Genomic DNA, 25,632 nt, shown 5'->3' on the forward strand with positions numbered 1-25,632 from the left:
TCTTCTCAACTAGTCAGACTCCCACGACTAATATCCGCCACGACTGGGGGTCCAGGGGGCAATGCCCCCGGCGGGGTCGAGGGGCAGCGCCTCCACGGGGTCTTGGGGCAGCGCCAGAAACACCGCCGGACCGTCGGCTACAGAAACATCGCCGGACCGTCGGCTACAAGAACACTGCCGGACCGTCGGCTACAGAATACAAAATACCGCCGGAACCATCCAGTTGGCTAACAATAATTAATTCCTTTCTATTGACCCTTCAATGATCAACAAACCACAAAGTTTTTTGGCCTTAGGCCACAGATCTCTACCCAGGTGAAATGACTATAGCGTCACCTCCAATTTTGCAATAATGCGGGTGATATTCCACACCCTCAAAATTGCTTATCAATGGGAGTTTTCGTTCCCAAAGATAATTTGAGAATTTGCAGACCAAATGACTACAAATTGCTCCAATTGGAATAGAAGTTGAATCCACAAAACTGCTTGTCCAAATGGGTGCCTCCTGTCCTCTATTTATTCACTTTTTGAGAAGTCACTGGAAGCTTCTAGAAATGTCTTTTATAATATCTTATTATAATGCACTTTATTATTAAATAACTTTATAAAAATTAAATAAATAACTTTATAAAATTAAAAGTGCAATCTCAATTCAACATTAGAACATGTAGGACCCAACTTACTGGATGTAGGATTAATTGTACTCTTCGAAAGCAAAATGCAATCATCTGGCAACAGTAGGACTCTCTCTCCAAAATCATTTGCCTACGAGAGTCGATGATAGGCAAATCTACCGTAGGAATCATGTCGCTAGAAAGGGGACATGACAGCCCACCATTCGAATCTCTATCACCCCTCCCCTCTTTCTTGTAGCTCCAAGCACATGAGTACTTACCCCACAAATTAGTGGTTTGACGAGGACTGCAATTCCTTTTACTAGCTCAGTTCACTTGGCCTTCTCCACTTTCTCCTTCTCTTTCATCCAGTTGAAGCTTTCCTACCGCCATTTTTTTGTTCTGCAAGAAGTGTTTGTTCTTCGCATTGTAGTGCAGATCCCTCTGTGCCTCTCTCTTGTAATCTTTGAAGCTCTTCTGGCATACCCCGTTCCTCTTGCCATCCTCCTCTCCCTCCACCTTGGATCACAACTTACTCATCTCTCACATCTCCATTCTCTTGAGATCCCCAACCAACCTAGTCTCCTCATCCCTTTGCATCACTGCCACCTTTTCACAGTCTCCAACATCAGTGAGGCCATTAGATGCTTGAGCAGTAGCAGAGGTGCTTATGAGGAAGGGTTCCAAGCGGAGCTCTTCAGGCTTTGTATCTTTCTTTTGTGATCCATTCTCACTATGCTCTTTAACTGGGTGGTGTGTACTGGCTTTTTTAACCCTTAGTCGCTACACATTATCTATCTGATCCATAAGACTGGGTTGATCTCAGACCCCAACAACTACATGACTATCGTGATTGGGCATACCTTTTCCAAGCTCAGTGCCATTGTGTTGAATGCTATCTTATTTAGGGAGTTTGATCGACAAAATTACCGGGCTAGGGGGCAGGCTGATTTTCGTAGAGACTCACAGACCATGGACCATATTTTGACTCTACGGACTATCATTGAGGAGGCTTGACACTGCTCAACAAAAGTCTATTGTTGCTTTGTAAATTTTTGCAAAGATTTTGATTCAGTTTCTTGGATGGATCTCTTTCAGAAACTTAAGGATATCAGGATTTCTAATCATTTCTAATAGCTATCATGAAGTTATATGAGATGGTCGTGGGCAAGTTCAGCATTCTGTAGGGGTTTCTTTGATCCTATTTAGAGTACCACCGGGGTTAGGGCTGCCTTCTCTACCCTACTCTCTTCGGTATCTATATTGATGAGCTTGAGGCTTTCCTCTAGGATGTCTCATTGCCTGGTGATGGTTGCTATTTACAACAGCTCCTGATCTCTATTTTACAGTTTGCCAACAATGTGGTTCTGTTGGCTTCTTCTCTGGAGGGGCTTTATGACTGCTTAATAGTTTGGCCTCTTTTTGTGACTTGTGTTAGCTTGTTGTGAACTTGGGTAAGACCCAAGTTATAGTCTTCAATTGCTTGGAGATCTTGCATCTCCATTTCTACTTTCAAGGCGACGAGATTGCAATCACTCCCTCTTATACATATGTTGCCAAGATTTTCACAAGGCCTAATTCTAGTAAAACCACATTTTTTCAAGCAAACAATATTCAAATGACACAAAGACCATTAAAGTAAAAAGAGATCACAATCTCATTTACATTAAACATGAGCTCAATACATTTGTGTTTATGCATTCAAAAGAAAAGAAAGTGATTGAATGTCAAATAGATTTCTCACCCAAAAGCTGTGAGACTAGCCTATTTATGTTTCATACAAATACAGAACAAAAGGAAAGATAGGATAAGAAGAGCAAGGTGGTCAAGAGTTTCCAGTCATTGCCTTGTGCTTTGACTGGTAGAAGTGGCTTGTTGATGTCTTCTCATCCAATCATGGTCTCCTAATAGTCCCTGGACAGCTCCTAATAGCTCTTGAAGCCTGCATGAGTGTGAAAAAACTGGTATTAGATCCAGTGGATCTAAGCAGTGACTAGTTACTCCTAATCATCTATCTCTATGTGTATGCTATCCGTGCTTGCCTTGAATATGCATAAAAGATAGAATATAGAAGACTCACGAGAGCAATGAGAGCTAAAATTAGATATGAACAATCTTCATGTTCAGGTAAGGAATGGAAGAAAATTGACAGAAATAATATCAGGGGAAGACAAATCAACCAATATGCATCAAGTGAAAGTATCAAGAATGCAACAAAGGTTTAAAAAATACATCAATAATTGTATCAAGTTCATGAGAGTGCAAAATGATTAGTAGTGTACAACTGATGGCTGAGGAAAACAATTAAAAAACCATAATAAAGTTTTAGCAAGTAAAGAGAGATAAGATGTGCTACAGGAAGCAGAGGGACAGATATGTAGTGGTGATACAACAATCGAAAAACAGCAGTACACGGTTTAATTATGGCAGATAAAAGCATCTTCAAGGGAATCTAATATATGCTATTCACAAAGAGATGTTCAAAGATCCAACAACCTTTTTTTGGAGAAAGGATGATATCAACTGTTGATCACATGATAGGGATAAAAAAATCATAATGTTATAAGAGATGTGATAGTCAAGCATCATTCTCCAGGTGAAGATGCTGGTAGGGTAATCCTAGAGTTCTGATAGACAAATGGCAAAAGTTCTATTAACTTGCAAGTTCATTGATAAGCCTGAGCAATAATAGTATTTGTCAAAAAGGAAGGCAGTGACAAAATAAATGATTGCTTATTATTGTACAAATCAATATGTGAAGCAATGCAATTCAAGTTATTAGTGACAGAGGTATGCAGCTACAGTACAAATTTCAGAGTAGCTCAATTTGTGAAAAGCACAATCAATTCTTGAAAGGACTTATCAGTCACTTATGTTGCAAAATCAATCAAACTCAGCATTGCAATATTAAAAATTGATTTATACGATTCAACTTATTGAATGTAAGGAGAGGCTATTTCAAGATCAGCTAGGAGTGGTAACTCGGTGACAAAGATTAAAAGGATACCTTGAACAGTTCTATCAATTTGCTTTTATACAAATTGCAGATGCAAAATTGCTCATATTCATTAAAAATAGCAGCATAGAAATGCAGTGAAAGCACATTGAGCTGAATGAGAACAGTAATATAAATGAATGTTGCTATGTTACAAAATTACAATGCTATGTATCAGAAAAAGGGTAATGTCATACCCCTACAAAGTGCACTCTATATGGAAGACAGTCAACAATGCAAGCAGATCAACAAAGGAATCAAGGAAAGAAAGGCAGGGAAAGAAAGGGAGTTGAAGAGTCACAACTTTTATGATTAAAAGGAATACTCAAGAGCCTTTGAAATGGAGTCTTTTTTCATATAAATCGTGTGTGTCGCTCAGAGGAAAATTTCAGACAGAATCCATTGTGGAATGGATCAAATTTCCTTCAAATCCTTGTCAATGGCAGCAGTCTTAGAGTGCAGAAAATGCCAAAGTGCAAAAATTGGAATGAGGTTGTTATTAGGGTTGTGTACCCTAAAATTCCAGTGGGTAGAAGGTTTTGTCTTAGGTATTGTTTTTAATTCTCTCAAAGACAAATACCCGCAGGGTATCATTATTATATATTATATGTAATGACTGCATTACTTTGGTGTAGATCCATGCATTGGGTTTTTTAATTTTTTATACGTTTGATATAATTTAAATTATATTAATAAGTGGTTAGTTTATGATCACTTCATTAAGTATAAGTTAAATAACATCAAATATATAAACTCAACTTTGTTTAATATCCACACACATGTAAATCTGTAAAGATACTTTTTAAGTCTCATTTTCCTTTTAAAGCACTTACCAAAGTTTTATTTTAAGTGTGAAGGGATTGTAAAAAGGCTTGCATTCATATGGCTATGCCAATAAGGATAGACTGATATTCATGAGCTTTCAAGCATGTAGGGAGTTGTGCTAGTTGGTGGACAAAAGGAGCATATCTAGGAGTTTATGGAGCGAATTTAGGGAAAAGTCGTACGACTTTTCCAAGGTAGTTGGAAGGCATTTATTGACTGATGGAGTGTTTTGTGGACAGTTTTGATGAGAGCCTGGGTTCTTTATGGGATGAGATGACTTTTTCCAGCATCATGGCATCTTCTCATTGGGTTTTGACCCCCTATCTTTTAGCCTTTTTGGTTGCATTTGACCCGGTTGGTTGAAGTGAGATTGTACTTAATGAGTTGGCAAGTCGTTTTAGAGAGTTCGGAGTTATGCAGTTTTCACTCTTAGTGACTTTTCTCTGTCCTTCGGAATTTTCTGCATGATTTTGTAGCTCATTTTATAGTATATACGAAAACAACCTTGGATACCAGTTTTGGAGAGCATTCATCACCTTGTTGCTCACTTGTAGGATAGTGTATTTGTGTGATATGATCATATTTTAGTGAGAAGTCTCATTTTCCTTCAGTTCTGTCCCAGTGTTTCAGGCCTTCTCTGTGATATAGATGTAATGTGCAAGCTATGTTTTGTGTCAAGAAGATGCTATAAGCTCTCTATTGGGAAATCTTCCTTTTCCTTTATAGAGAAAATAGGCACTTAGATCTTTCTGTGAAATATTAATGTGCATGCATGGTAGAAACAACTATTGTGAGTTCAGTGTTGTTACTTTGGTTTTCAAGTGTTATATACTCTCTGGATGTTACAAGTCTGAAAACTTATGTGCATAACCATAATTTAGCTTTCTTTTTTGTTAACTTTCTTTCCCTTTCCTCAAAGAGTTTGTGAAGTGAGGCATCTTATAAGAGCTAGCCTAGAAACCAAAGGTTCCACTTCAGTTTCATGTTCTACATTGAAGTGATTCCCATGTTGTGTGAGGAATTCTAAACTTATACAATTTAGTCTAGGGTGCAAATTTCGGTGCATAACAACATACCTTGGGGTTAAGTTCTCTGGTTTCTATTTTAGCATGAAACATGTCGTGCAGCCCCAAGTTAATAAGGGGCTCAACTCCTTGGCTGTGCTTAAGAGACAGTGCTTCAGACACCACTTCTAGGATACCATGACCAAGTTGTCCTTTCTAGGCTCCTTGGTTAAGTCAACCATCCTCTATTGGTCGATTGTGTTGTGGCCCTCTCTCCTAGAGTTTGATTGGGTTGTGGTCGAGAGCGTCTAGACCCTCCTCCTTCAACGCATTATCAGATGCCACCGGTCCACTCCCCACAGTATCATCTTAGCTGAGTTTGGGGATCATCCTTTCAAATTGGAGACCATCTTCAATTTGATTTGGTTTCTCCATTTGCTTCACTACTGCGTGAACTCTGTTGAGAGCTTCCACAGGTACTCCTATCTAGCTTATTGTTCCTCCAAGGCGATTGCAAGCTCCGATCCTACTAACAGAGCTCATTGTTGGTTGATGTTTGTTAGCTTCAATTGGATAAACTATGAGTTTAAAGTGCATATATATATTATATGTAAATATGTGTGTGTGAGATATATGTACATTAATTAAATAATCAATTATTATGTGAGATATTATATAGTTAAATAATAATTGTTATTATATTAATTACATTATAGTGAACAGACATGATGCATGAAGAGACATGTCTATTCATGTCTCATATTTTTAATAAAAATACAAGAGGTTGCTGCCGGTGGAAGACACATACCAAACATTATGGCAGTTCTGTTAGATTCACAATGATCCTTAGAAATCCTTTTGTTGCCGTTATGGGTCTCTACTCAAGCTCCATGCGACATTTTTCTTTTAGTGCATATGTGGAGTTTATTGTTTGCTTGGACTCATTTGGAAAAAGGGTTGTGGGCTTTCACAACATATGAGACTTCTCTCAGTATGTTCACGCAGACATGGCTTCAGAAGTGGCGACCTTGTTCTTTTGTCGAGAGCATTGAATTGATCTTCGAGCTTGGTTACAAGCTACAAAGGTTGTGTTGTGCTGGATTTTACTAATAGCATGGTCCTCCCTATGACGTGGCACTGCTAACTTTATGATCATCTCTTAAAACAAAACCACCACGCTGTAAATGGTAATGTTGCCAACAATTGAGGACAATGTGCACTAATTTAAGCATCGCACAAACTTGAGTATATGCAATCGCTGCAAAGTGCTGCCAAACAAATGAAAACAATATTGAACGATATTAATGTGATGTGATATGGTGCGATATGAAAGACAACGTCAATGAATATTAGACAACCATCTCTCATGGCAACAAATGTAGTGGTGAAAAATTGTATGCCATGACAACAGAGCAAGAATATCTATACAGCAACATGAAGGTGATCGATTCATTTGCAGTAGTTAGTCGACACATTTATCAGTGGCAAATGATTAAAGACAACGATTGATATTGATAATCGGTTTAAGGAAGAAGGAACATTGTACATGTCGAGTCAAATACACTACCACGGAATTGGATATTGCTATATGGTCACAAGGAGTGGAGGATTCAACATCGTTTATGTTACTCCATTAAGGGAAGCATACAAAGCACCAAAGTGGACAAACTATCGTGCTGGCTGTACGTTGATTCTTAAGAGACTGAGAAAGGTGACGTTTATTAACTTAACCACATGAGATACAAAGTTCAAGTCAAACGAATAGGAATTGATAGATATCATCACCAGTCCAAGGTTGTCATGTAAGAAGTGTCGTGGAGTGGGGGGGCTAATTCATTGGCCCAAGGGGAGCCATTTGCGAATAGAGTATAAAGGAAGAACATGCATGGGTCAAGCACGTGGACAAATAGATCTGTAGGCAATTAAGATTACTCCCATACTCAAGCAAACTTATGACCATACACTTAGTCGATAAATAGTTCCGAAATGACCCTTAAAGGTCCGATACACGAGTCCCACTTAAGGTAAGCTTAAAAGGTACGTTATGTTACATCCTCTTTTTGTTATATTCATTATTATATGAAATAACATTATGACAGCTATATATATATATATATATATATATATATATATATATATATATATATATATAATCACATTGAATTACATGCATTTATTCAAAATGCTATTTAACTTGATGTAATGTTTTTGAAATATAAAGTTATCTATTATGGGAGTATGAAAGGTGATTATAAGGTATAATTATATTTTAACTTTTATGCATCATTGATATATAAAAAATTAAAATTAAGTATCATGTTATCTTAATTTTATTATTGAAACTATAAAATAAAAAGTTATGTTGTTAGTAATAGACATGAGATAAGTTATTAACATCCTAATTAAAATTAACATTCTTATTTGTAAGAGCAATTTGCCTTGATCTTTTCCTCTAAGAATGTTATTGCAAGAAAATGGATATTGATATCAGATTTAGAGGGAGTCTAGTGCTCCATCAGAAGCATCATTGGATGATGAGCTCAAATGATTGATATTCAAAGGGCATTGGAAAGTCCGTGTGTGTGACCATATGATTTTAATGGGCCTTGTTGGTTCCCAAAACCGCAGATTGGAAATCCAAGAGCCTGCCACTTCTCCGATAGGATTGTTCAATCAGTTTTGGCCAACAAACAAGAATCACCTTGATTCCCCTGCACTTCAGGCTCCACTACACCTAGGCGAGTAGACCTTCTCCTCAAACTTGATCACTTGGTTCAGAGCTTTTCTAAAGCGAATTTAAGCTTTGGAGTTCTTTGGCTGGCAAGGTCCTCGAACTCAATTAAAATGAAAACTAGATGCTGAGTGTGTGAATTGAATGAATTGTAAATATTTGTAAAAAATGGATTTAATGTTTGTAGGAAGGAATATATAGATTTTTTCTTCAATAATAGAAAGACCAATGCCTCTGCTCATCCAGGCAATAGAGTCAACTCTGCTCTCAACAAAATTTCTTCTCTAGTTGCTTAGTCTTCTGCTTGCGAGCCTACAACAAACATAAAAGAGCAGTAAACATTGTTGAAAACAAATGAATTAATTCCTTGTGATATTGGGATGATTCCAAGCTTTGCAATAATAATCGACTATTTCAGAATTTTTGACTCTGCCTATAGCATGACAGGTGATTCCGAAGGTCCAATGTCTGCATTGTCCAGTGGCACCCGCACACTTAAGAATTCCTCCATAATTGCTACTGTGAGTGGGATATGTAATATTATCTCCATCGTGGCACCAATGATGATCAATTGACCCCATTTGGATTTATTGTGAATGCCTCTTTCTTGATTGATATTATTGACAATTAGAATTTCTCTAATGATGAGCAGTTGTCTTCTTTCAAGATCAATATCTTAATATAAATTTCATTAGCAGCCAGCTCTGCTTTTAATTATTTGCACTTATCATTATTAAAGACATTTTGTATCTTCACCGCATGGGATCATATGTTCTCTTGACAGTGAGAATTCCACAGTTCTGAATACACAGTTGACTCTTAAATATTCAAATATTGTATAGCATTGTTGTTTGTGCGTATCAAATTTAATTTAGCAACCAAATGATCAATCCTGCGAATATATTCTACAGCCTGGGTGTCTTCATATAATTGACGAAGTCTTGTTACTGTTCTTTTTATACTTGTTGTGTACAATTTTTTGAATGATGCTACAGACATTTTTAGAATTACATTGGCTGCCAAATCTTGGAATGTGCTCACTAAAACCATTTCCCGGAGATAATGATGTAAACTTTCAATCCTGCAGCTCGTTTAATCCAAGTGACAAAAATCCATATTTAATATAAGAATTTTAGTTGCTTTATCATGACCCTGTTCAGTAGATGAATGCCAAGCCTGATTTGATATTTCATTCACATGCCCTATTAATGTTATCACTGAAAATATACCAAAAAATATTTCAACCAATCACAGATTTAATACATTGAAAGAAATTTTCAATGATGAACTGCTCCATACTACATACAGTATCCTATAAAGAATACTCAATTTCCTCTGTTGCTTCTCTCTTCAGGCAACATCCTGATTCTTGTGCTGATAGCATAAACATCCAATTCATAAATCTTTAGAATACCCTAACTCTTCATGCTTACATGAACAATCTTTATAATATTTGCAGGATGAGAACATGAAATAGGTTCTTAGAAAATGAATCACTAAACTATGCAAAACAATGACTTTAGGACTGTAAGAAAGTGGCATGAACCATACGACTTTAGGAGTGTAGGGAATATATATTAGATATAATCTTCAATGATAAAAATATGAAAGAAAGATGAAAAGATTAGAAAAAGGTGCTCAAGTGGATGCTCAGAATTTTGGGCTCCATCAGACCTAACCCTTGTGTACATCATGGGAAATGATGACTTCCAAATGATTATCACTTGTATTTGCAAAAGTTATTGGAAGGTGATGATCTTACAATAACTTAAGTCATGATATACATTTTATGTAAACGTTGAAACAAATCATGTTGGATTATATCTTGTAAATCAATAGCTAAGTGTTAGATGTTATTCACTTGACGGTCTATGAGTTGTTTATAGATATAGAATAGGTTTTTGGTGAATATCATATGTTGATATTCTAGAGGCCAATACTCATGATATCATATGTGATATCAAAATTGTGGATATCTTCAAATCAAAGATTTTTAAAAAAATTTCATTCCTAATATTACCAATGGTGTAATATTATCACGTGTTTATCCTCCCTAGTAAGAGGGAGTGTTGATGTTTGGTAGCTTTAGTTGGCTAACTATGAGACAAAAGTGTGTGTGTGTATATATATATATAAAATAGTCAATTATTATGTTAGATATTATATAGTTAAATAATAATTGTTATTATATTAATTACATTATAATGAACATACATGTCCCATGAAGGGACATGTCTTTTCTTGGCTCATATTTTTGATAAAAATACAAGAGGTCGCTGCCTTCTGAAAATACATACCATACATTATGGTAGTGCCATTACATTTGCAATGAACCTAAAAAATTAACAGTTGTTGGTTCAACCTGGCCTTTACTCTTCTTGGTTTGATTGGGACTGCAATGGACCACCTTCCTCCTTTAGAGTTTTGTTTGGATGCCCCCATTCACCTCCTGTCTCAACAAGATCTGAATGAGCATGTTAGACTTGACATATACAGGCAATACATTATCATGGCTTGGAGGAATTCGTCGGGGGGCTCCGCTTGAGAATGGCTTTCTATACTGAGCACTATATGGATATTCAAGATAGAGTTATTGTGCGGCTATGGTACCTCACTCACCGCTAGACTCATGCCCTCTTCCTCTCTTTGGGATCTTTTAGGGTGGGCTCCTACTGGTTAGTTATGTATACAGACTGATCACCAACTTGATTAGGAGGATAGGATTCATCGTCTTTGTCCCCTAGGGGAGCTTGAGTATGAGGCCCATTTGTGTTTCTCTATCCTATCTACTATGAGATCAGAGAAAGGTACTAATACTTTTTTAAAGATTGTAAGTCTCTCTCCTCATTTTTTAGGTATGTTGATCAGTTGTGTCTTGCCCTCTATCTGCAAGAGGCCATGTGGCTTCGTGATTACACTTTGCCACTTCTATTTCCGACAACATAGCCTCCAAAATTACTCATCACCTCCTTCATTCCTGGGTCTCCTGCTCGGGGGAATAAGCGACCTCTCAGACTTTCCTAATCAAATGAAACCTGATGGGTGAGACTTCGCAAAGGACACACTCGGTAGTGCCACCCTCTCTCCAGTGGTTCCTTGCTATGATTCGGGGCATAGCATCTCTGTAGATAATATACTTCAGTTTTCGACTGCTTCTCGCTTGTAAGGAGTATTTTGTTGTTGTCTTCTATGGTTCTATTCTTTGCTTTCTTGTTGGTTCTTTCCGCAGACATCATTTGGTGCTCTTGCTACTGGTTGTGGCCTTGTTGTATGTTTTTAATCCCTTAAACCCTTGGTGGTATCTCATTGGACATTAGTAAATTTATCTTATCTTATGTTTTCTTTGTATATGCGCATTCCAATTGGAGTTCAACTTCTTTATCGTTTCGAAGGTGCAAGATACTATTTTGGTATTTGTAGTTTCAATGGGAATCAGTCCTAACCCTATTCAATTCGTAGGTCGAAGTCTGTAATGCTTTCATTCGAAGACAAATTATAATCAAGCTCTAGATGAAATTTATGCTTCTAGAGATTTCCTTCTTTGTGCAAAATTAGTATATGTATTAATTTAAAAAGTATATTATATAGATTCTAGCATTTGATATCAAATTAATCCACAGGTCCATAAGATTAACCGTTGTTCTAGACCAATCACGTACTGTGGTAGAAGTGACCATATGGTGTACTGTGCATATTGCACATAATTGGAGCTAGCAATGGTACAACTACACTGTATGGAGGTGTAGGAAATCATTCATCATGCATGCAAACCATAGTCACCATATGTATGACATGTTGGGACCCTCCTCGCTGTACAGCTGGAGCTCATCTATCGTACGACTGTTTTTCATACAGGTGGGATGAATTTCAGTGGGCAGATGGTGTAGTGTCCTAACAGAGGGACTATATGGTTGACGAAGGTTTGCACCAAGTGTTTCTCGCATGACAGGGTGTGTCGTAGGTACACTATAGTGTTAGTGTTTGTGCATAATATGATGTTGAGCTTTGGTTTATTTCGTATCTTTAATTTTTTTTGGTTATTATTAATGTCAGTTATTGACAATAAAAAATTATTATTTTTATAATGTCCCCTTTGTAATTTAGCTTAAAATTTTCCTTATTAGAACAATTCCAATAAATTTGGGCTAGGATTACATCTTACTAAGTAAATAATCCTTTAGGTTTTGTGATTGTCAATTTGAATCTTGCATCAGAACATAACCAACATATACAACTATGTATCTTTATTTGTATCTGTTCAATTATTAGGGTTTGATAAGATCACATCATAATCATATACTGTCATTTTGCAAGCATATTCAAGATTGGAGGAAGAAACATGATAGGTCTGTCCAAAGCCATTGCTGCAGTAATTGTAGAGCGGATTTATACCAGTGCCTTCTCCTTCGCTTGTTTAGTGGTTTGTTTGTACCTGCTTTCCCTCCCTATGTCTTTTTCTCCCAAAGACACATGCCACCTTGTGGAATTGGGCTGAGGTTGTAAAAGGGTTTCTCGTTCCTATATAATTGCCCTTTTAGCCTCTGTACATGATGCAAGTACTCTCTTGGCCTCCTCACATGATGCAAGTGCGATCTCTGCCTCCTTACGTGATTCTCTTTACCCTTGTCTTGTGCCTCAAAGCCTTGATGTAAGGTGGGTTGCAGACAGTGGAGAGCATCCTATATTCTATTGTGCACATTCATCTCAGCATTATCTACCATTCCATAAATGCATGCATACAGATGTATCACGATTACTGGGAAATGGGATGCATGCTGAAAATTACAGATCTGATATAATATTAGTTATCCGATATGCGGATAAATTCTTGGGTCTATTTGCTAATCAATCTTATAAGTTGTCCTTAGTCCTTTTTGGGTGCTGGTGCTGACTCGCTCTTACACTTGATAACCGGTTGGCAGATGTGATGGGGTCAAGGGCTACTGGATATGTTCAATTGCTGATGTTATAACTTGTTTTTTCTTTTTCGAATAATAGATCATGGACTGTGATCCATCAATGGAGAAAACAAATTCTATACAATGATACACAGAATTATTCTCAATCAATCACTAACAGACCTTAGAAATATCATGTCTACTAAAACTCTTGTTCCAACCTCATTGATTTTGGCTTCTCTGATTTTGTGATGGAATGTCAACAGTTACAACATCACTAATTGGGCAGCAATGGTTCTCCAAACATTATTATCATAAAAAACTTAAATGAAGAAACAAATACTTTGGCTACTTTACAGGGATTTGTTTTCTAATGATTAACTTTCCAAGTTTGCTATTCTGCATGACCATTTTCCTAGGAGTTGAATGCCAACTTCAGTTTGGGCATTAACATTGCTTTCTTCAAATGAAATATTCATTCAGATGAAGTACCTTTGTGGAAAGTATTATACATAATGATATCCATGGTTTCTTATTGGTCATTTGACTGTAAAGACGGAGATAGACATGAATTCCTTCAATTAGTATCTGCTTGGGGGATATGAATTTTACTTGCAAAACTTAATTTTTCTGTCAGTTATGAATCTGAAGGTCGAAGTATCAAAAGGCTGTTGAAGGTGTAATGAAGGCAGGTAGCCTCAAAGTTAATGGAATGCTGCCTCGTGTACGTACTGAGTACTATGTTATAACTTTTGAAGATGATAGGTATGCACTAGAATTCTGTTACTCCAAATCTTAATGGCCTTTTATTCAATGTCTTGCATTGTAACTGAATCTTGATTTTTACAATATGGGTCATGTATCTTGTCACTTATAGCTATATTATTATATCTAGGTTTACGCCATTTGGCATGAAATATCAACTACAATTTTCAGATGGTTTGCCTTCACAAGCTCAATTGTTGGTGCACTTTCCAAGCTTAATCAGGTATGGTTGAGATGTCATTTCCAAGCTTGGGTATTTTGAATTATGTGCAGGTAGAATTGGCTATACTGGCCTAATGAGGCATACTGTACGTCTGCATCTTTAAAGTAAAAGATCAGGATTGCAAGATAACTTTTCTAAAAGGAATTTCAATGCCATTTCTTGCAGGTTGTCAACAGAGGTCGGCTTGGAGTATGTTGAGATACAGAATATGCTGGACTTTTATGAGGACCATCGGTACGTGACTTACACGCTTATTAATAGAATATTCATTCCGAATAGCATGATGGATTGTTGTATTAGGAATAGCAGTACCTTGATTTTGGGCTCTCTCTATCTCTCTGATTGAGTAAGCTCAAAACCATTGTGTAATAATTACACAAATTTAAACAAGAAGATTAATTAGAGGGCAGGCACGTATCATATATACCCAGCTTAACAAGCTATTTAATTTCAGAAATAATATCTGTAGATGCTTGGTAATTCATTTTGACTACATCTTATGCCACTAGTTCTAAAACTTACTGGCTATGGCTTTCCTGTGCTATAGATGTTGTATATTATTATGTTCATAATATCATTAGAAACAAACATCAGGGAGATAACCACTAATTAATGAGACCTTATATTTTTATGTGGGACACAGTGGCATTAATGTTAACACTGGTAACCGATTGAAGATGATAATATGAATTGGGTCTGATTTTTGTTCTTAAACAACAGTAGAAGAATTATAACAACATCAAATGACAAACTAAAGGAAATAGAAGCTCCAAGATAGGATGCTTTCTATTACCTCACACTGTTCATTTAAATTAAAAAGAACAAAGAAATGGTCTTAATTGATGCCCTTATGAAATTAAACAAATAGTTAACACTGAAGTAAGAGATTGGGTAGCAACATAATTATCTAAATCTAATCGATGTTCATAACCTAAGTCATAAGGCTTGTCAGTTTTTTGAGTTTGATGAAGCGAAAATTGGGAACAAATTCATCAATTGGCAGATTTGGGAAATACACAACTAAATTCAAATAAGATAAATCTGCAATTTAAAAACAAATATTATATTAAATTTTAAATTTTAAATATTAAAGCCTCATAAGTCATAGGCTGTGAAAGCAAATGATTAAGTGGTAATTGCATGCTTATTATTAATCAAATGAGCAGTTATAGGCAATTACATTGATGAAGTTTCTAAAAGAAACTGAAAGACTAAAAAGAGAAGGATTCTAATTAAACCGAACTGTGAGAGTCTAAAGTTTAAACTTATGTTTTTCATTATTATTGACCATTAACTATAGAGATATTATTCTAACACCCCCCCCCTCCCCTTTCCTTTTTGGTTAATTTGTCAACCACACCAAGTTGCCCCCTGAATTGACAAACTTATTTGGGCTCAAAGATTGGTGAGAATATCTCTAGTCTGATCCTCTATAAGAACATACTGTGGCTGAATACTTAACAAAGTGGGTAGAAGCACGGGCTCTACCAGATAACTCAACGGCCAATACAACAAAATTCATATATGAACAGATAATCACGCGGTATGGGATTCCACTTTAGATAACGAGTGATTGTGGAGGTCATTTTGTAAATCACGTCATTAAACTGTTGACGACAGAATTCAAGATATATCACTCTCTATCAAGCCCGTACTACCCATGAGCAAATAGACAGGCTGAGGCTATGAACAAGATCTTGGTAGCAATCATCTATAAGTCATGTGCGATCGAAGGTGAAGACTGGGAGGAGAAATTGCCCTCTACTCTCTAGGCATAACGCACAGCATGCAAGGTGACAACGGGACACACACCGTTCTAGTTTGTAATGTCCCGAAGCTCTCCGGATCCAGAAAAACTTGGAAACTCTGCAAGTGATTGCTTGAGTGTGGTTGTTCGGTGTATAGGAGGGCAAGAATTTTGGCCGTACGGCTGATATGAAGGCAGGTCCGTACAAAATAATGGTCGTACGACAGGAGCAGGCACAAGAAGCAGGTCGTACGGTGAAGATATGTCTATACGAGAGTATATAATATGAGCCGTACGGTATGTATTGTGGACTAGGATGCCGTACGGAGGTGTGAGGTAGGAGGACCGTACGATGATTAAGGATTTCGTACTGTGTTATTATTGGGCCGTACGGTGACTTCCACTAGTCGTACGGAGTGTGAAATTGGAAGCTTTCAGTCGCATAGGTATGAATGGCCGTATGGATGGAATGGGGAAACACACTAGGCCGTACGGTGGAAGGGATAGAAGGCAATATGCCAAACGGTGAATGGGATAACTGCAGGTGGTGTACGAAAGTGAATGGAATTGAGGGTGACGTGTGGTAGAAACTTAAGCCTGTATAGTGTCAATTATGTGAATAGGATGCCGTATACAGAAAAGATGAGAGGGAAGCCGTACAATGTATTAAAGTACAATGATGCATTCACACAAGAACATTAATAACACTGAGATTATGAACATGAAATAATGCCTGAACGAGTATGTAAGGAAATTCCCTAGATTGATTTAGACACAAAATTTGCAAACAGTATGAGCACTCCAATTGTTAGATACGGAACAGTGGAACATCAATGGAATAGGGTGAGGGTTGATTCCCACCGAAATCGCATGAACCAAATAGGGAAGGTCTTTCACTTCCGAAATGGCGAACAATGCCAAACTCCAATAGGTATCCACAGTACAGATAAATGAAATCCCAAAAGCATACCTATCAACTACTACGAGCTGCGCTTAAATACCCATTGGAAAAGCTTTCCGAGGGTGTACAAAATTAGCCGACGGCGACACACTCTACTATGGCAAAAATTAAATTTGGGTCCGAGTTAAATTAAACAATCGGCCCGTTACACAAAAATAATTAAATATATTTTTTTCTGTTCAGGAACATTACAGTCCTCCTGTCCCGAAATTTGCTTGTCCTCAAGCAAATGCAGTGCCGGATGCTGAAGGATGTGTTCGCCTTCCCACGTTGCATCGTCCAGCGATATGTGTCGCCAACATACCAGGTATTCTCTCACCGTTCAGTTACGCAAGACTTTTTCACGTACTTCGAGAATCTCAGCAGGTTCCAAGATGAGTTTCCCCTCCTCATTGAGTGGTGGAAGATCTGTAGTGACGAAGATGTTTTGCCCAATAGCCTTCTTTAGACAAGAAACGTGGAAGACATTATGAATGCGACTACCTTCGGGAAGCTCCAGTTCGTATGCTACCTCACCAATGTGGCGGATCACGCGGTAGGGACCATAAAAACGAGGCTTTAGTTTCTCCTTCCCTGTTCCCTTCAGTGAGGACTGTCAATAAGGCTGTTGTCGAAGATAGACCAGATCCCCCACTTCAAAACTCCTCTCTAATCGATGTCTGTCGGCATATACCTTTTGTCAGTTTTGTGCCTGCTTCAAGTTTTCTTTCAAACTCTTTAGAATGTCTTGTCCTTCCTGAAGCCAATCCTTCGCCTTTGGAGCGCGACTGTCGCTCAACACCGTATCAAGGAAGGAGAGTGGTTCGTGCCCGTATAGAGCCTTGAATGGCGTCATTCTGATCGACATGTGATAAGTGGTATTGTAGCAGTATTGTCCGAGGTGGATCCATTTCACCCACGCGCATTGTTGTGCCGAGATGTAGTTCCGTAGATAACCTTCGAGCCATTTGTTCACAATTTCAGTTTGGCCATCTGTCTGTGGGTGGTAACTTGTGCTCGGTGATAGTTCAGTTCCTGCCATCCGAAACAGTTTTGTCTAGAAGATATTGATGAAGCGTCTATCCCGATCGCTGACGATGTTTCGAGGTAACCCGTGTAGGCGGAAGACTTCTCTAAAAAACAGATCGGCGATCTGTGCAGCTTGAAGGTCCGAAGGCATGGCGAAGAAGTGAGCGTACTTTGTCAATCGGTCAACTACCACGAAGATGCAATCCTTTCTGTTCATCCTGGGAAGACCTGTTATGAAATCCATAGATATACTTTCCCACTTATGTTTGGGAATCGGCAGAGGTTGTAGCAGTCCAGCAGGAAGAGTGTGTTCGGATTTGTTCTGTTGGCGAACAGTACATGCTCTGACATGCTGCAAGACATCCCCTTTCAATCCCTTCCATGAGAACCTCTCCCTCATACTTCTGTAAGTTTTTAGGAAGCTGGGATGACCAGCTAGAGGGGAGTTGTGCACGTGCTTCAGGATCTTTTTCTTCAACTTTGATTCAGGCACTAGGTAGATCCGATCCTTATAATAAATGATATTATTCACCACCTTATAACGATCATTATGGATGTGACCATCCATTATCTCACAAGCAAAAGTATTCTTGGAATATTCCACCAGCAATTGTGCCTTCCAGTCGGTTGAGATCTGCTCTAGTGAGCAGATGGTGGGTCTTCGGGACAAGGCATCTGCAACAACATTGTTTTTTCCCTTTACATATTCAATATCAAAATCAAAAGATTGAACCTTGCTTACCCATTTTTGTTGCCGTTCGTTCAAATCTCGCTGCTCCAAGAAATATTTCAGACTGTTGTGATCCGTACGAACAACAAACTTGGCACCAACCAGGTACTGCCGAAACTTGGTCAGTGCATGAACAATGGCCAACATTTCCTTATCATAGATGGAATACAGGCGCTCGGCTGGTGTAAGCTTCCTGCTCTCATAGGCGATGGGGTGTCTGTCTTGCATCAAAACTGCTCCAATGCCTTCCCCTGACACGTCGCATTCCAAAATGAATGGTCGGGTGAAGTCAGGCAATGCCAACACCGGACAAGTGCTCATGGCCTCTTTTAACCTATCAAATGTGAGTTGCGCTTCTTCATTCCACTGGAAAGCCCCTTTCTTCGTCAGATCTGTTAAAGGTGCGCTGAGCTGAGAAAAACCCTTGATAAATCTCCTGTAGTAGCTGCACAATCCGAAGAACCCTCGCAGATCCGTGAGTGATTCCGTGGGAGGCCAATCGAGGATGGCCTGGATCTTCTCCTGATGCACTTGAACCCCATATTGACTGACAACATGCCCCAAGTACAATATCTTCTTCATTCCAAACTCACATTTGGATTGTTTGGCGAACAAGGACTGTTCTTCCATGATACTTAGAACCTCGTTCAAATGTTTTAGGTGCTCCTCCCACGTCCTGCTATAAATGAGAAGATCATCGAAGAACACCAACAAATACTTACGCAACTGCTTGTCAAAGATGTGGTTCATGCATGACTGGAATGTAGCAGGTGTGTTGGTCAGCCCGAATGGCATGACCAGGAACTCATAGTGTCCATAATGGCAAAGGAAGGCCGTTTTCTCTACATCCTCTTCCCTTATTCCGATCTGATGGTATCCAGAACGGAGATCTATTTTTGAGAAATAGACCGCACCATATAGTTCATCCAGCAGTTCATCTGGAATGGGATACCTGTTCTTTATTGTCCTCTTGTTCAGTGCGCAATAGTCCACACACATACGCAATGTTCCGTCCTTCTTGACCAACACTACTGATGATGCGAACGGGCTAGAACTGGGACGGATCCATCCCTTATCAAGTAACTCTTGGATCGTTTGTTCGATTTCATCTTTGAACTTCTTCGGGTGGCTGTACAGTGTGGTTATAACAGGTTTCGCTCCTGGTTCCAACTCTATTGTATGTTCAAATCCTTGATGCGGCGGTATGCCAAGAGGAATATCTATGAAAACCCTTTCATGCTTACTTAAAACATCCTGAAGCTCTTTATCCTATGGAGGTGTTCGGTGCCCCTTAATAGGTTCTGCTGAGATGAAACATTGTGCAACCCACACAACATCATCATGCCGTAAGATTGCATCTATCCGATGCGCAGACACTTCCTTCGGTCCTTCATTTGCCATCCCTCGGAGGACCACCTTCTTCCCATCAGCCACGAAAGTGAAGTCCATTCGCTTGAAACTCTGAGTGTATTCATCAAGCGTCTCCATCCACTGTATGCCGAGGATGACCTCCATGTCGACCAAATCCACTATAAAAAAGTCCTTTGTCACCGTGTGATTTGCCATCGTGATACTCAGCTGAGGAACTAGGTGCGTGTAGGGCAGGAAAGTCCCTCCGGCAACTTTGACCTGAAAGCCCACGTGTGCTTCCATTGGAAGATTTCTTCGCTGTACTAAAGATGAATTTATGAAATTCAATGTAGCTGCGCTATCCAGCATCACTACAATCCTTTGTCCCTGAAGGGTACCTCGCACACGGAAAACTGTGCACCTCGGACTACCAGCCAAGGCAATGGATCCTCCACATTTTATTAAAGCGGCAATCCTCTTTGTATGGTTGAAGTTGGCCATGTCAATGTCACCGCTAGGTTGGATGTCTTCCACTAGCGTTTCCTCTCGATCTTGCTCATCTTTTTCATCAGACATCACTTCGATGTAATGAATTTTCCCTTTCCCGAGACATCGGTGGCCAGGTTCCCAAGGCCCCTTGCAATTAAAACATAACTTCTTTCTTCGAAGTTCTTGTCGGGATGCTTCATCCAGTGATGGCTTCTTGGGCGGAGGTTTGTCCCTCAAGAATGTCGGCAGTTTCAGATGTGAATGAATCCGAGAGGATGAGGATGATGCTAATGACGACGCCATGCTTCATGCCTTACTGATTGCTTCCATCAAGGTTGACGGGTTGAATCCTTTTACCCAACCTTTCAGTGGTTCTGCCAGTCCATCCATAAAGAGAATGACCTGCCTTCGTTCAGAAATGTCTATCACCAACATAGAAAGTCTTTGAAACTCTGCGATGAACTGATCTATTGATCCCATTTGCCTTAGCTGTGCCAGATCTTTGAAATTGAGCTCGGGGTCTTATCCATCAAATCGTTCAATTAGTCTCTCCGTGAACTCAGCATAAGTCTTTATTTGATCATGCCCAAGAGTGATAGTGCCGTGGTGCCACCATTCGTGCGCAACGCCCTCCAAGTGTAATGCGGCAAATTTATTCGCTTTTTCGGGCATAGGATTTAGCTGGAAGTAGGTGTTAGCTTTCATTACCCATGCCTGCGCTGAAATGGAGCCTGAACTGTCAAATGGAGACAGGTTCACCTTACTCAATTTTCTCCTTAGGTCATCGTTAAAATATCCTCCTGTTTCCACCTCTTGCGTATCTCATTCTTAGATCTGCGTAATCCTTGTAGGAGATGTCTTCTTCAAGATTTGCATTCCGCCAATCCTCCCGTATTTCCTCGAAGGTTGGAAGTCTCTCTTCGTGATCTGTCTCAGTCCGTGGTGGGAAAGTCGGCATGGATGGTCGAGAGTGTGCAGTGTGAGGGTGTGATTTGCCTGCCACCGAATCTACGCTATGTCCATTCGGTTCTCCAGAAATTTTGTTTTCCGCCAACTTTTTGAGAGTTTCTTCCATAAGCCCATAAGTATCAGTGATCTGTGCCTGGTTCCACGCAAGATCCCTCAAAAGTGCAATGAGTTCGGCACCTGTCGGTTCCCGTTCCCGTTCTTGTTCTTCAGCCATTTGATCAATAGAATGTGTCCTTCTCTTTCAGTTATAAACTCGCATTCACCGATCATAGGCTGGCAGGATCGATTGCTCTAATACCACTGTAATGTCCCGAAGCTCTTCGGATCCAGAAAAACTTGGAAACTCGACAAGTGATTGCCTGAGTGTGGTTGTTCGGCGTATAGGAGGGCAAGAATTTTGGCTGTACGGCTGATATGAAGGCAGGTCCGTACAAAATAATGGTCGTATGACAGGAGCAGGCACAAGAAGCAGGTCGTACGGTGAAGATATGTCTATACAAGAGTATATAATATGAGCCATACGATATGTATTATGGACTAGGATGTCGTACGGAGGTGTGAGGTAGGAGGACCGTACGGTGATTAAGGATTTCGTACTGTGTTATTATTGGGCCGTACGGTGACTTCCACTGGCCGTACGGAGTGTGAAATTGGAAGCTTTCAGTCGCATAGGTATGAATGGCTATATGGATGAAATGGGGAAACACACTAGGCCGTACGGTGGAAGGGATAGAAGACAATATGCCATACGGTGAATGGGATAATTGCAAGTGGTGTACGAAAGTGAATGGAATTGAGGGTGACGTGTGGTAGAAACTTAAGCCCGTATAGTGTCAATTATGTGAATAGGATGCCGTATACAGAAAAGATGAGAGGGAAGCCGTACAATGCATTAAAGTACAATGATGCATTCACACAAGAACATTAATAACACTGAGATTATGAACATGAAATAATGCTTGAACGAGTATGGAAGGAAATTCCCCAATTGATTTAGACACAAAATTTGCAAACAGTATGAGCACTCCAATTGCTGGATACGGAACAGTGGAACATCAACGGAATAGGGTGAGGGTTGATTCCCACCGAAATTGCACGAACCAAATAGGGAAGGTCTTTCACTTCCGAAATGACGAACAATGCCGAACTCCAATAGGAATCCGCAGTACAGATAAATGAAATCCCAAAAGCATACCTATCAACTACTACGAGCCGTGCTTAAATACCCATCGGAAAAGCTTTCCGAGGGTGTACAAAATTAGCCGACGGCGACACACTCTACTATGACAAAAATTAAATTTGGGTCCGAGTTAAATTAAACAATCGACCCGTTACACAAAAATAATTAAATATATTTATTTCTATTCAGGAACATTACATAGTTAATGTTTGGACAGGAGGTGGTGGTACTAGCAAAATTTATGATATCGAGTCTAAGGATCGCGCTGGAGAATAAGTTGGGCAACATGGAAAACCTGAGGGAAAGGTTGCATAATCTGAACAAACTCGAGGAGAAGCCGTTGTTGACACAATGGGCCATGGAGGTGACGTAGAATAGGTGCAAAGCATGGCATGATAAACACTTGAAATTGAACGAGTTGCAACTAGGACAGTTGCTGGTAAAATACGACAGACGGAACGAAATCAAACTAGGCAAGTTTAAAATCAAATGGGTCGGACCATATTAGATCTGGGAAGTAGGTGATAACGGAGCAATAATGTTGGACACTGGACAGGCAAGAAATTCTGGAAATGGTGAATAGTTCAAAATTGAAAATATATCAAGCGCGACCTGTTCTGTCGTTGAAAAATATCAAGGAGCAGTATAATTTGGGAAAAAAAAAAGAGTTACTAAAGGTTACCGTACAGTACCGTACGACATTTTCAGCAGATGAATAAGCACCGTATGGGAAAAAAAAGAGAAACGGTGCTTTAAATATATGCACCGTATGGATTTTGCCTTAGTGAGTTTCCAATTGCCCCGTATGGTATTTGCTCAGGTGTATAGTCACTGTACGACACAAGCACCATACACCCCCTTTATGTGCCCGCTGTAACCATACAGAAAGGAGGGTTGACACAGAGTTTTGTCTTGCAGATTTTATATGGCCCGTACGGTAATAGCCCAGGTTCCTATTGTATGAACACCATACGGCTTCTAGCCCATGCGGGTTTCTAATTCCACAGTACGGTCCTAGTTCCCCATATCCATACAGCGTCCAAAGAAGCAGACGCCGAGTTATTATATTTAACACAGCCATTGGAAGTGTACTAGCGTATGGACATCAGGCAATTGAAGGGCTCAATTGTACATGCCTTCATACGGCTTCTTTAGGGAGATTAGTGAAACAATCAAACACTGTATGCTGGTAAGAAAAGGTTAAAGCTGTACGCTCAGAAAGTATAGCGGGAGGAATTTGTTTGTTCAAGATTGCAGAGGCCATCATACAGAAAGGAGTCAACACAGGATTTGCATAGTGAAAACTAGAAGACCACGTACGGAAAAGGCAAACAAATGTTAATCCAAGGGTCGTATGGCAATTATAAAGCAATTGATGGACACTGTACAACGAAGTTAGAAGCAGAGAAACCACTGTATGCCATTTCCTTGCTTGTTTTTTATGTTCCATATGGTTTGTACGGCATAGGAGATAATAAATTGTAGTCAAGCAGAAGCTCGTATGGACGTTTGAGTATTTCTGGAGAAAGGGTACAAAAACAAAGGCCCTACGACCGATTAGATCAACTAACTTGAACAAAATTAGAGTAGAAGTCTAAAGTCTATATCATTCGACTGTACAAGTGAGGGATTGGTTAACTTTCATCTGTAAAGCTTGAGGAAGGGCCATACAGACCCCTTGGGGAGAAAAAGAATTTGCATAGAGAAATAACTGACCTAAGAAAAAATGCAGTTTGCAGGCAAGAGAAAGTGGAAAAGATAGTTAGAAGGATCTACAGTTGGGAAGGGCATGAAAATGTCGACCGCAGGCAACCAAAATGAAGGCACCTGTAGCAACAACAAGTAGAAGCGTAAGGCACAGGCTCTTGCAACCGCTGAAATCACACCGCAGAATATAGCATTTGAAGTATTGAGCGGAATGGACTGTAGAAAGTGGTGGCAGGAAACTCCTAGCAACCATCTAGTAAAAGTCAACATCAGAAGGGCACAAGTGGAATGGGCGATTCAGATGCTTGTTTTTTGCATCCGAGAATATGAGGGTTTCTTGCGTGCCATGATCGAGACTTATGGCAGGGGCTCTCGGAAGAGCACATTTCAGTATTTGGGAAGAGACCTGGTAGTTTCATTCAAAGCAGCAGATTTCAAGTGGGTGTTTGGCATACCAAGGTCGTAGGGCAAGAAGGTACAGCCTAAAAAGATTTCCAAGGAGGTAAAAATGTTTTTAATCAGACTGGTATGCGAAGACATGGTTGAAGCAAAACAGGAAGCGTTGGCTGAGACATCAAAAGGTAGGGGATTAAAGAAAACAGACATCCAGGAGGGACCATGGTGATGCCTAATGGATTTAGTCAAGAGTAGACTTATGGGATCAAGTAGGGCATCCGATATCTCCTTTCCGCAAGTATCCATGATGAACGGCATAATGAATGGGAAGGTGTATGATTGGGCATTTGTGCTTGTTGAACAAATGCATGAATTTATGACACTCTAGCATAAGACATTTTATATGCCACATTATGCCATAGGTCTCTTTCTTGATGCTATAGCACGGATGATTCTAGAAGATAGGTTGGAGGCGAGACCTGGACCATTAGCTCCCACGGAACCTCTTATCATGCAATGGAGACACTTAGACTCAGCCATTGGGCAAAATGGCTCTGCAGGACAGAAGAGACCTCAGCTTGATACAGGAGGTGATACGGACAGCGGACGGTAGGAGACATTTTCTGAGGAGAACAACTTGGGAGAGGAGGAAGGGGAAGACGATGATGAACAGGTTGAGATTGTCACAGCCACTCTCTTGTTATTTCCGCACCCTATACTATCTGCCACTTCTTGCCTAGTCCTAGCAGGTCTGCACATGGCACATATACCAAGGTTTGGACAAACACAATAGCCGATAGTGATGATTGCAGCAGCACAACAGGTAGTTATAGTAGCAGCACCTTGGCAGAAGGTGGTAAGGCCTCCCCCAATTCGACCAGCAATTGGCTTTGCAGTGGGATTTGCACGGGTGGCAGCACCTATCAGCGGAGAGAGTATGCCAGCTCCTGCCGAAGCACTTTCGATAGCAGAAACGGTAGCACCTACCGAAGCACAACCAGCAACAAAATCTGTGGCACCTACAGCAGAGAGGGTACCTG

At 39.6% G+C, this 25,632-nt stretch overlaps 1 protein-coding gene across 5 annotated transcripts in view; it reads left to right on the forward strand.

The window, feature by feature from the left end:
* The window catches only part of LOC149548183 (uncharacterized), a 317,005-nt gene that overhangs the window by 240,035 nt on the left and 51,338 nt on the right, over window positions 1-25,632 (forward strand). For all 5 annotated transcript variants that reach the window (XM_089792225.1, XM_089792228.1, XM_089792226.1 and 2 more), the window contains exons 6-8: window positions 13,719-13,832; window positions 13,963-14,055; window positions 14,221-14,289. In XM_089792225.1, the coding sequence (XP_089648351.1) occupies window positions 13,719-13,832; window positions 13,963-14,055; window positions 14,221-14,289 (276 nt within the window). The remainder of the gene's footprint in view (window positions 1-13,718; window positions 13,833-13,962; window positions 14,056-14,220; window positions 14,290-25,632) is intronic.

This window comes from Cupressus sempervirens, chromosome 7, assembly GCF_028749045.1.
Source record: "Cupressus sempervirens isolate cs-2001-9-10 chromosome 7, ASM2874904v1, whole genome shotgun sequence".
In the NCBI taxonomy this organism is placed as follows: domain Eukaryota; kingdom Viridiplantae; phylum Streptophyta; class Pinopsida; order Cupressales; family Cupressaceae; genus Cupressus; species Cupressus sempervirens.